This window comes from Hoplias malabaricus, chromosome 7 (genome assembly GCF_029633855.1).
Source record: "Hoplias malabaricus isolate fHopMal1 chromosome 7, fHopMal1.hap1, whole genome shotgun sequence".
NCBI lineage: Eukaryota > Metazoa > Chordata > Actinopteri > Characiformes > Erythrinidae > Hoplias > Hoplias malabaricus.
In genome coordinates, this window is record NC_089806.1 from 25,390,184 (window position 1) to 25,403,560 (window position 13,377).

A 13,377-nucleotide genomic window follows, 5' to 3' on the forward strand; every position below is an offset into this window, starting at 1 on the left:
ATGCTGTGTATGCTAACAGCAGTGTTATCTCAGTGTATGACTTGATGTAGAATGGAACACATGTACTTTACTGCCCTGCACTCGTCTGTGTTATAGATAGTGATACCTACCTGATATCATGGCTGAAACGTGCCTATGCTACTAAAAGACCACACCAACTAAAACGTACATTTACTAAGTTAAACTTGATATGCGCCCCCTAGCCTCTAAGGCCGCTTGGAAAATGGCATGCTGAACCAAAGCATTAAAATATTATTTAACTTAAAAGTTAAAATATTATTTAACTTTTTTTAGTGTGTAGACATTTTATGAGTCACACTTTGTATGAGTGTATATGTCTGTGTGTGTGATTAGCTAACTGTCAAGTCTGACATCCCTCCTCCTCGTCTTAGGCATTAGCTTATTTTTCATTAGTGAATCACTTGTTTCTGTCACTCATCTGTCTGACTCTGACACAACCGTCTGTAGAGGCCCATAGCCTTCGTAACAGTCCACTACAGCATTTGCCACTTAATTTTACCTGCTGTCAAAACATAACTCAGCCTTGGCCTTCAGTAATCTCAGCCTGAGACGCTCCACCCACAGAGATACATGGATCATCCAGCAGGATCAAATAAACAAGGATGCAAGAGAAGTTACTGGAAGGGCACAGCTATAACTTACCTGATTTGCTCATTTTACTGTAACACACATACTGGCAACGGTGAAAATATTGTTAATTTTATTTTATGCAAGAGTTGGAATTTAGCCTGTATCAAACACACACACACACACACGAATTAGACAACATGATAAATGATTTTGCAGGAAAAACAATTCAAACACCTTTCAGAGGTAGAAGATTCATGGAATTTCTATGAGTGCAGTTTGATGGTCACTAGAAAAACAGAAGGGCAAAGATGAAGCACCAGTTATTTTCAGTGGTCTGATTTGATTGTTTTTGAACATTTCCAAATATCTAACTTTTCAGTTAAAGAGAACGCAATGAGTGAGGAGACATAAATGTTACAGATTAAATATGAAAATCATAAGAACTGAACCAAATGAAAATGGCTGAAATCTGCTGCTTCTGCTCTGTGTGCCTGGCATTTAAATTAAACAGTGGCTTATTCTTGTTTAAAGGAACAGCAGCTGAAACCAGTTGCTCTGAACACGACTGTTTAGACAGGGAGAGAACGGTGGTGTGAGGTTTGATCCTTGTGGTATTTTGAGCAAAGCATATCACATGATGTTTAATGGAGAGCCCAGAGTACTGTGTAAACAGTGTAAAAGTGGTATATTACATTCTTAAAAATAAAAGTGTTACAAAGGGTTATTTTAACAACTCCATAGATTAACCACTATTGGTACCATAAGGAACCATTCATTATCTGTAACCGCTTATCCAGTTCAGGGTCACGGTGGGTCCAGAGCCTACCTGGAATCATTGGGCGCAAGGCGGGAATACACCCTGGAGGGGGCGCCAGTCTTCACAGGACACCACACACACTCACACCTACGGACACTTTTGAGTCGCCAATCCACCTACCAACGTGTGTTTTTGGACTGTGGGAGGAAACCGGAGCACCCAGAGAAAACCCATGCGGACACGGGAAAACACACCAACTCCTCACAGACAGTCACCCGAAGCGTGACTCGAACCCACAACCTCCAGGCCCCTGGAGCTGTGTGACTGCGACAATACCTGCTGCACCATCATGCCGCCCTCCATAAAGAACCATGTTTGTTTAAGTGATGTATGACTGTGAAGAAATGTTTAATGGTTTAAAAAAATACATTACTCAATCTTAAAGTTCTTTACCTGTTTAAAAGTATTAGCAAAAATGCCTGCTGGATTCAAATTTGGTGTATGTCCACTTTAAAGGTAAAAATTTCTTTGTAAGGGAAATTTTAGACATTCAAATATTAAAACAAATGTTTAAATACCTGTTACATTAACCAGTATTGGTTGATTATTTCAAAGTTATAATCATAAAATTCTAAAGGTTGTCTGATTTTATCTTCTGATTGTTCCTTCAGAGGAGATCTGCACTCTGGTGATAGCAGAAGCTTTTCCTGAAGATGGAGGTCTATTCCGCTGTAGTGCTTCAAACCAGTACGGCTCTATTAGTTGCAGTGCTCAGCTCACAGTCACACCAGGTATGTATAACAAAGTGCAGCACAGATTTAAGCATGCCTTGGATACTTCTGACAGAAATATTAAATGGTCAGTTTTCTGGTCAGGGAAGATTAAGCGCTATTGTGAATTACACAGTATTCTGAATGGAGCTTCTCCATTGAAAGAAAAATGTAGACCTGACTACACATCTTTGGTGTGTTACACTCCTGACAGGTAGGACCTGGATAAATGGCCGGTACCACTTGGCTTAAACCAAAGGCAGTGTTTCTGTTTCTTAAAGCGTCGCAACATGAGGTCATGATTACCAAGAAGCGAATATTTACATCACCCATATTACTCAATTCTAATAAAGTAGGTGTGATGTTAAAGCGTCAGCTGCTAGTTGTTGAAGTGTTATGACAAGTTTATACAGTGGGATGATTAATATCCTGGTTTGCAACCTTTGAATAGGCATCACGTCACTTGTTTATGGTGAACGAACCAAAATAATTGTCTTTCTTAAGGTGAGACAGCCAGATCAGATACAACGTTTTCTTCCTTTAAGTGTGATGAAAAGTGGTATTTTGTGAAAATGAGAGAATTGCCTGCTGTCTTAGTCCTTTTGGCATCTCTTAGTGGGAATACACAGGTTGTACACTCTTAAAAATAAAGGGTTCTTTGGTGCAAACGTAAATAATATATTGATGAACGGTTGTCTGGTGCGTAAATGTTTTGCAACAACCTCAGATTTCTTTCTGGAATGACAACACCAAGCCAGGAATGTATGTACTGTTTAAGTGCTATACAAGTCCCAGTCAACATGAGCATGTACTGGAATCCGAATGTAGATCTGCAGTCTAATACATGAAAAATCAAGTGTTTGTTTCTGCTGATGAAACAGTGTATTACCAGTGCAATCACAGCTCAGCTCTGACCCAAATAAACAAGGACCACATCCATTCATACAGGCTTAGATATACTCCAAACAAACAGGTTCTGCATTCACTCCCCATGGGTTAGAACCTCCCTAGAACACCAGCAAAACAGAAAGAAAGAGCCACGATAGTTTACTGAACAGAAGATAGATGGATAGATAGAAATGGAATAAACATTTTTGCGTAGACATTTTTTTGTTGTTGGTAACGTAAGGGTTGTTTTGAGAGTTAAGGTTTTGTTCTGGGTTTTAATTATGTTCAGTAAATGTAATTCATTAAGGATACTCATATTGTTTGTTAAATTCAAGGCATGTTTGGATAAACCCTACAAGTTTAGAGAAGAAAGTTTTTCCATAGGTTATGGCATTGTGTTTAAATGTAATAAAATATCTACAAAGATTTCCAGAAAATTTGGGATATTTTGTAAAATACAACAAAACAAAACTCTGTGATTTTATCATTTTTGAAGCTTTATGTAACTGACAAAAACACAAAGATTAACAACTTGATTGTAACCAAATGATTGATTCCAAAACAAAGTTGGGACTGTGGCATGTTTATCACTGTGTTACATAACATTTCCTTTTAACTACACTGTTAAATCATTTGAGAACTAAAGACACTTGTTGTGATTTTTTGGTCCATTCTGTCTTGATACAAAACTTAAGCTGTTCAGCAGTCTGTGGAGAGTAGACAGATCTGAACTACAGGCACTCTGTGTCTACAATGCCATGTTGTTGTAGCACATGTAGAATGATCCATGGTATTTTCTTGCTGAAATAACCATGGACTCTCTGGAAAAGGTGTCATTTTGATGGTAGCACATGTCTCTCAAAAAAAAAAAACCCATAACAATGTTTACCTCCAGTTCTGCTTGAGGTTGTGAAACAGATAGTTGTGCTACACCATTTTGTTTTTACAGGCTTCTATCATATCTTACAATGAGCACGGTCTGTTGCACATATGACATTTTGTAACAAAACCACCTACACACTACTGAAGTCACTCCCTTTTAAGAGCAGATTTTCCACAAGCAGAGTACTTGTTGCTGTGCCTAAATGACACATAATGAATGTATGTGATATTAGGCACAAGTCAACATATCAAATCAAATCATATCATATCATATCACAAATCATATTGATTTTTTTATTGTTTTAAAATGATATTGATTTAATATGGCACACTCCTCTTTGCAAGTCACACATGCTGTGGTCACTAACGTACCCCCATATCATGGGAGATTGGCTTGGGAGATAATAGACTGGATGGCCCTTTTCATCATTAGTATGGATAACACTCTCTCTCTCTCTGTCTCTCTCTCTCTCTCTCTCTCTCTCTCTATATATATATATATATATATATATATATATATATATATATATATATATATGTGATAGCCTATTTAGCTATCAGCGATGTTTCATTAGCAGCATTAAAAAATGTTGGGCCACTTCACATGTCTCAGAGCATTCCCTTTATTTAAATTTAATCTCTGTTTTGGTATTTTCACAATATAGTGAGTGAAGATTCGGCAAGCAACGGCATATCTGGAGATGACAGTGTATTTGAGGACAACCAGTTTCCTCCCCCTCCTCCACCCACTGAAATCAGCCTACTGGAACTCCCACCCAAAACCCCACCAAGTGCTGAGGCCTTCCAGATCAATGAGATGGACATCTGGCCTAGTGTCAAAGCAACACCCATACAGGTCACCACGAATACAGAGCACCAACTGAATGGGACTCTTTCCAGCAGGTTGACCAAGGAGAGCCCTGTACAAGCAACGAATGTGAAAGAACCAGTGCCCCCTCCTGGAGAAATAGCCCCACCTTTATCACCATCTCCAGGCAAAGATGGTCCTCCACTTCCCACCAAGCCCAAACCCAAACTGTGAGTAACACCCTTTTCTCTGGCACGGCATCAGCACTTGAAACTGCACTGGCTCATGAATTCATTTTCCCAAAAGTACACTATTATTTATATTACCTATTACAGTTAACTGTGTATCAATTTTCATATTTCTGATAAATAGTAAGTCATATGAAACATATACAATTATTTCACAAGAAGACAAGAAAAATACAAATTTGAATAAAAGAAAAGGCTGTAATTAACATTAGCTACCATGATTTTAACATGTGAATGCACACTATGTGGTCTCATCTTAGCAAAAAAAGTTGAGGATGAAATATAATGTGTAAAGTATTATCACTGCTTCCCCACACCAGAATAAAAGACAACAACAGCAACAGCAAAAAAGTATTTCCAGTACTTCTCATGTACATTAATTGATAGTATATCAAGAGATTTTATTACAAATCAGATTGCAAAAAGTTTCATGAAACACAAAGGACACTTCCAGTTTTCATATGATACATGAAAAAAATTTAGCTAAGTGATTTTGAGCACTGTAGTTTCTCTGCAAACTTAGCTGTAAACGCTGGCTAGCTGCAATGCAGTCTGCATCTGTATGACTTCTATTTTTGCAAGAAGGTGTGTATGCGTGTGAGTATATGTATGTGTGCTTGTGTTTGTTTTTAAGGAGACACCACAGCATTAGAACAATGAAACCATAACTGGCATAAGGGGAAAAACTGAGCAGGGATTCTCTGGGACTGAGACTTGTTTTCTTATTTTTTTATTTTATTTTATTTCTTTTTTGCAATAAAACTGGTCTCAGATTAGCATGGAGACTTGTGAAGGGTTTGGCATGCAGCTGTGAGGCTGTAAAAGAGACAGATAAAAGGAGAACCTCACATACAGATGAAAAGCATTTTGGTCCCTTTAGGAACTTGTCAGAATGATATCATTGCGGCGTGCCAGAGAAGGCTGGATAGAGTGTGTAAGGCGTGTGTGTGTTGTGTGCGTGTGTGTTTGTGTGTCAGTGAACAGCTGCTCAGAAGATCCGCAGTTCCTTCCTGCCTGCACTGCATGCCAATTTGCCACTGTATCAGAAATGTCTCATACAATAAGCCCATTCAAATGTGAATTAAAGTACAAAGGTCAGGGACGACATAAAGTGTGTGTGTGTGTGTGTGTGTGTGTGTGTGTGTGGTGTCTAGTGTGTGTCAGTGCTTTGTGTATTTGCTGGCGACTGCTTGTTTTGGCTTCTAAATGTGCTGCTGAAATATGATGCACTTCATTTTGGCTAGAGGCACAAAATGGTTTCCCTCAGTTGTAGGTTAACTCGGGGTTAAGAGCTTATAGCTTGAGACTATATATGTAGTCCTTTTACCTCTTTTGCTGCTGTTTTTTAATACGAAAGTATAAAAATGGTCTAAAACAACGTTAAAAATTAAGCATCTACCAATATGGCAATAGATTAAAATATTTTTAAGTGTATATTTGCTGATGCTAATATAATAAGAATATGAATGTGTACCTGGGAAGTCAACTTTAGTCAGGCTTCTACTGTTTTCAACACACTACTTCTAATGGTCAAATTGATTTCATGGTTTTTAGTTTTGCTTATTTGTAACAGGCAACCACTTACTTATTTCACATCCTTCCTGTGATGTGTGATAGAGACCGATGTGCTCCTGCAAATGTTCAGCAACACAAATCTGTATGGTAACTTAGTTAAGACATGTTTATTACTTCAGCATTTTCTCTGAAGATGGCTGCAACAGTAGAACTTGCCAATTTTTTATTGTGAATTTTTATTTAGAAGACTGAAAAATACATGAACACTATTAACAGCATGAGTTTATCTTCCGTCAACTTTTTAGTAGATGTTTAATTACTAGATTTACATCACTGTAACTTTAATATTAAAATAATAGTTTTGCATAAAAGTGGATTTAGATGAGTTTCCACCTGCTTCTGATGTTGTCTATTCAGCTATAATATGTTTGAATCTTATATTGTTAGTTTAGAACAATAACTGTGAGGCTAATGTTGCTAACAAACACTGGAGGTCAGCAGTCACCTAATTTGCCCAAAATTCTTTCATACCACATTCAGATCTTAAGGTCTCAGGCTAGTGAATGTCAACTGCAAAAACTGAACTAAACTTCAATGACACTGGCAGTAATTTCAGACACCTTTGGGCATTTACAAATCTGTCATAAATTAGAAGACTGATTTTAGATCAGATTCTTCCGTACTTGTAATGATCACTGTCACTAAATCCGTGAAATTGTGAATGCATTAAGCGTGTTGTCTAAAATAGTTTTCAGCAACACAGGGAGTGTTTATTCACTTTTAAAGTAGCCAGTACATCTTAAATTTTCCTAAACCTCATAGACTAGTCTCAAAAATACATGTGGTATGAGAGAATTGTTCCTAAACTTGGACTATTTGGGTGAAAGCTAAATTCCAGTGTTTGTTAGCAGCATTAGCCTTGCAGCTTTTGTCCTAAACTAACAAAACAAAATTCTCATGTCAATCATGCCTTGAGTGATCAACATTATTTGGGGTAGATCAGAATTTCATTTAAATTGATTCTATTGACAAACAATTCCTTTAAGTAAACAGAACTTCATATAGTTTTTAAAATATTCCAAAATGGATATGCCACACAGGCTGTTACTGTGCACAAAGGAACAGGTTTTAAAGAAAAGAGGTTAGAGTAGTCAATGGAGTGAGGCAAACTAAGGTTGCATTGTACTGACCTAGTATCAATGCAATTGCTGAACTTGATACGGCACTGATGAAGTTTTGTCTGGACTGTCTTGCGGAGTTGCAGTGTGCTGAGTTTTAGGAAGCTTGTGTGTGTGGCATGAGAATAAGAGAACTGAGATATTGAATTGTGTGGGCTTTGTGTGTGTTCTGAGAAGGCTCTGTGGGTCCTTTGTCTTTCTGGTCCATATCCGGCGTATATCGTTTCAGGTGCATTACATTCTCTGTACATTAGGAAGGCTTGGACAGGAAATGTGAGGGTTGTTGTTGCTGTTGTATGTGTATGTGTGTGTGTGTGTGTGTGTGTGTGTGTGTGAGAGAGAGAGAGAGAGAGAGAGAGAGAGAGAGAGAGAGAGAGAAAGTATGCGTATGCGTGTAATACCTTTGCCGTGATTCATGCTTGAACGGTATCTTGTTGATGTAGCATGACTGTTGTTTGGCCTGCAGAGTGAGAGTATTCTTGGTTGTACATCTGTTATGCTTATGTCATGTGACTTCCCCTCAATATCTCCCCCAATTCTGCACTTCCAGATTGAGTGATATAGACAAGGATCGCTCATATGAAAGGTAAGAAACAGGTATTCAGGTCATCGGGGGTAAAAGGAATTCACAGATGTGGCCTCACTAGATATACATCATTGCAGGAACTGCAATATTTCTACAACACACAGCGTATGAAGCATCTTCATATTTCTTTTTTTTGCTAGGTTTTGACTATTTTATTTAATGCGAAGACAAATGCTTAACATACACTGTGCGTATGGCCTTTAAAATGAGTGAATTTCTGAATACTTCAGTATTTTTTAGGGTAAGGCTGCACTTATAAAGAAATGGTTTAAAATCTGCTTTATGAGTGGTTATTAATTAGATTTGAAGCACCTTAAAAGTAATAATCATTTGATAGAAACGACAAAGGGGACTTGTAGGCCTCAGTCAAAGTGTCAGATAATTTACTGAAAATCTTGAGGTAAAAAATATGCAAAAACTTTAGAATATGAATTTTATACTCTTGATGTTGTCGCTGTCCAATCAAAACCATAGCTCTCCAAACACATTATCTTTACATGAGAAGGGGAAAAAAAACTTATCTTTCAGTGGAAGTCAATGTAAAATATTTAATTCCAATATATTTGGAGCATTTCTATTGGTCTATTCATCATTAAATTTTACACAATGTGCAGGACAACTGCTGTGTTCAAATGATGTTGTACATTAAAAATGGACAAAATGGAGATACGTGTTTATCATTGGACAGGACGGATATGTTAAGTGACACCACATTATCACTAATGTTGGAAAAGACATTTTGTTGGTGGTTAAATGTATTAACAAATACATGATGAAGTGGACTTGATGGAGAAGACAAAGCAAGGTAAGTATTCCGCAAGACCTGAGGTTTACCAGTATAGAAGGATGTGGGTTCACAACTTGGAAAACAACAGATATACAACCACAAATAAACAACCACTGCTTAATAATCAACTGATTATAAATTATTTCTCTGGTTTTTATGCTGTAATTAATAACCATTAACAAATAGATTTTAAACTATTCATAAACCTTTATAGAAGTAGTCTTATTCTAAAATTTTATTTATATTTGTAACCCAAAAAGAAAATGTTACATATGTGTTGCTAATCCAAGTCATTTTAGGTGTAATTTCTATGCTGTGGCTGCAGGTCCATACAAAATATTGGATATTGAGAATTACTTATATTGTTGCATGCCTTTATTTATAAGTATATATTATCAGTGTCCGCCAAAAAGCTCCACTTGCTATCGGGCTCCTGCCTCAGGTGAGGCATTTATAGCCATTTTCACATATGAACTGTGGAGATCTCCAAAGAATCATGTCTGGAGATTTCTCACAGCTGGAAATATTCTGTTAGCTTTAGGCATGGGGTGGCGCCTGTGCAGGACATACAGCAGGATTCACCGGAGTGTTAGCAGCTCTATTCACTTCACCCAGTACTAGGGCAGTAGTGGAATAAAGTCCAGGTAAAGTCTGACACATATATTGTGAATGTTTGCTTTCACACATAAAGCTTCCCTTTGTATGGTCAGGAAAATTCCTGGGATACTGTGCATGTGTGAAAGGGGCTTATGCAGACTTTGGTGTCTTCTCCCTTTGTCTGTGTGGGTTCCCTCCAGGTGCGAATGCTTGTTCTCTCAATCCAGAAACACGTGTTGGTAGGTTGATAGGCTGTGTGATATTGTCCACAGATGTGTGTGTGTGGGGGCCTGAGTGTGCGTGTGATGCTCTGATGGACTGGCACGTGTTCCTGCTTTGGGTTCCTTGTTCCCGGATTTGCTCCAGGCCCACTTCAACTGTGCTCATGATAAACCGGTTACAGAGGATGAGTGAATTAATGAATATAATGTGCTTCAGTGTGTACTATTTAATGTGCAGCATGAGCGGTGTCAGCTAAAAACATAGGGCTACGTTTATTCTTGTCCATTGTCATTCCCCAATGGCTTACAGATATATCTTTGTTTTAACTTGAATATCCATATCACTAGTCCATAGTGTATCCATGTACATGTGTGATGGGCATGTGTTAGGTGATGTGAAAGCCTCATTGTTCCTCACAGAGGCAAAGAGCCAGTTCTAGTTCAGAATGGTTGGCTGTTTTGGCAAAGCCATGTTTTTTGCCTCAGCGAATGGTGGAATCACTGTAAAAAAAAAAAAAAAAAAAAAAGCTGCTTCCTCAACAGATTTTCCACAATCATGTCACGGCTGGGCTGCCAGACACAACGGGATGTCCCATTGCAAGAGAGCTCAGCCGCAGCCTCCAATCACACCCCCCACCACTCCCCCACCCACACACACACAAAACAGCCCAATCTGACCCTTTATAGCCTCTAGCTATCCTACCCCTCTGTCTGACTTGTAATTACATTGTAAAAACAGGAATCCAATAATGACATAATTACCATGGGGGTCATTGCTGCATGGCATGTGGAGGCTTATCAGGCTCCGCTCTCTGCGTCCTCCTGAGCAGAGCTTTCACCAAAGCCACACTTGAACCCTGACCTCTACCCTGCAAACTTTCAATATTCCAATATATTTCCCCCAGATATTGTCCGGAATGTGAATTTTATCTCCTGCCTCTCCAGCTTTGAGATGATGTTGTCGTAGCTACTGCTGATTTTTGTCTTTTAAAGGCCTCCTGATGGACTAGGCCTCCTTCTGTTCTGTTCCGTTTGAGTGTTAGATTAATTGTCCTTGCGATTAAATTGTTAAGGTGGATGGCGTAATGTCTTCGAACGCCAAACGGAAAGTATGAGATGTTTTCACTGCTCTGCACGCAACCTGGGCCTGTAAACTGACCACAGTTGCTATGCAGACAGCAGGCCGAAAATCTGAGGGACCAAAGCCTTGTTTGTTTGTTTGCGTGTTGCTCTTTCTGTGTTCCGCTCCCAGCCAGCCTAAATCCTCTGGCCCCATTTGAAATGGAACTTTATTTACATCCTATAAACCATCCTCTGAGTAATGATGCACAATCATGAATACAATGGATGCAGCACCATACAGTTTCTTGTGCTCCAATAATTACGTCTGGTTTTGTATTTTGCTGAAAAAAGGAAAATAGTGCATTGTAAAATATATATTTACAAACAAATAAAATATATCACAGTAACACACACTGTAACCAGTAGTGCCAATAGAGCAGATTATAATGTGCTGCTGTAAATGTGGCAGTGTGGTACACATCAGAATGAATCAACTCAATTCACTGCATTGCTTTATCTTCATGTGTGGTGTAAAAAATAAATAAATAAACATGAACATATTACAGATTCATTGGCTAACTGACATGCATTTGTTTGTGTTCATTGTTAGCCACATTAGCATTTTATATAAAATTACTGTTTTTAGCAACTGTTGGTTCCGTGGAAGGGCGGCACGGTGGTGCAGCAGGTAGTGTCGCAGTGACACAACTCCAGGGACCTGGAGGTTGTGGGTTTGATTCCCGCTCCGGGTGACTGTCTGTGAGGAGTTTGGTGTGTCCTCCCTGTGTGGGTTTCCACCCCTCCGGGTGCTCTGGTTTCCTCCCACAGTCCAAAAACACATGTTGGTAGATGGATTGGTGACTCAAATGTGTCCGTAGGAGTGACTGGATGTGTGTGTGTCTGTGTTGCCCTGTGAAGGGCTGGCTCCCCCTCCAGGGTATATTTCCGCCTTGCGCCCAATGATTCCAGGTAGGCTCTGGACCCACCGCGACCGTGAACTGGATAAGGGGATACAGACAATGAATTAATTATTTATATGTCCCCTTGTCTTAATAACAGCAGCATTCCTGTCAGGTGACCTTCTCCTCTATTATAGTTATAATCTTCAAGATATTTAATACCAATAGCCACAATATGCCAACTTAAACTGCCATTCCATGCATTTGGAAGCTTAACCTAGGATCAAAGAAGCAATGATGAATGCAACACATTTTGTCCAGGGAGAGTACTTACAAAAATTGTCCAAAAGTATATTCTGTTTGATTTATTAAGTTAAGACTATTTTTGTTTGTCAGGTTTTTATGTGTGTGTGTATGTGTGTCTGTGTTTGTATTTCTGATTTATGAGCCAGCAAAATTGAAAACAGGGAAAATGCTTCACAGTGTGCAAAACATATCATACTGCATTGATAACACCTGGAAATTGTAAAGGTGTGTGTATGAGTACAAAAGGGAAAGAGTATGTAATGCAGAGAAGGGTGTGTGTGTGTTTGCAGATGTATGACTGTAGGCTATACACACTCTTTCATTTGTTAAATCTATACACGTTTGTGTGTGTGTGTGTGTGTGTGTGTGTTTGATGGATGAAGTGAAAGCTATGGCTGTTGTGTGATATCTGATTTCTCACATTGATAAATATGTATGCTAGCCCAGTGAGACATTTCACAGGGCTCCTTTGAATTAGAATCTTATTATAACATATTTCTGTCTTTACGTATATATATATATATATATATATATATATATATATATATATATATATATATATATATATATATATATATAGTGTGTGTGTGTGTGTGTGTGTGTGTGTGTGTGTGTGTGTAACAGAAGCAAACAGGATCTGCATGCTAGCACGAAGGCTCAAACTTATGGGGACTTGTCATCTGAATATAACCAGGCTGATACAACAGCCAGTGGAATTTCTTCAGAATCCTACCTACAAAAGCCACGAAAATAATTACAGTCCCATGAGGTTTAAGTGGTGCCATTGTGAATTTGATTATGGCCTTCTTTGATTGAGGGTTTCGGTAGATTTGGTATTCTGCTGGTAGGCGTGACAGAAATTCATCTCAAGAAAAGCTGCAATTATGCTCCTTGTGGCTAATACTTTAATCCACATTTTGTGAAGGGAGATTTAGAATAAATAACATCACCAAGCTTTGCTGGAGTTCATGTCTCTTAAAAGGCTCACAATGCAGATTTACTCTTACCCTTGGTGCAAAGTTCAAGCAAGATTCCTTGAAGTGATGATTCCTTGGCAAATGCTTCCTGTGGGACATGAAATCAGGCACCACTTTCTAACTGTCGCTTACTCACTGACAGTGGACATCTCAGTATACTCTGAGGAGAACACAAACTGCCCTGTTGACAGTAAGTGAGGACAGTTGTGCTATCTTTTGGTGCTTTTCAACTGAACGGTACCTACACTACTCAACCCGGCTCTACTCGCTTTTTGGTACCTGGCACCTGGTTAATACTACAGCTC

The 13,377-nt window shown here is 38.7% G+C and overlaps 1 protein-coding gene across 2 annotated transcripts in view; it reads left to right on the top strand.

The window, feature by feature from the left end:
* Nucleotides 1-13,377, top strand: part of palld (palladin, cytoskeletal associated protein) — a 66,170-nt gene that overhangs the window by 7,604 nt on the left and 45,189 nt on the right. For both annotated transcript variants that reach the window (XM_066676551.1, XM_066676552.1), the window contains exons 7-8: nt 2,020-2,139; nt 4,554-4,926. In XM_066676551.1, coding sequence (XP_066532648.1) covers nt 2,020-2,139; nt 4,554-4,926 — 493 coding nt within the window. The remainder of the gene's footprint in view (nt 1-2,019; nt 2,140-4,553; nt 4,927-13,377) is intronic.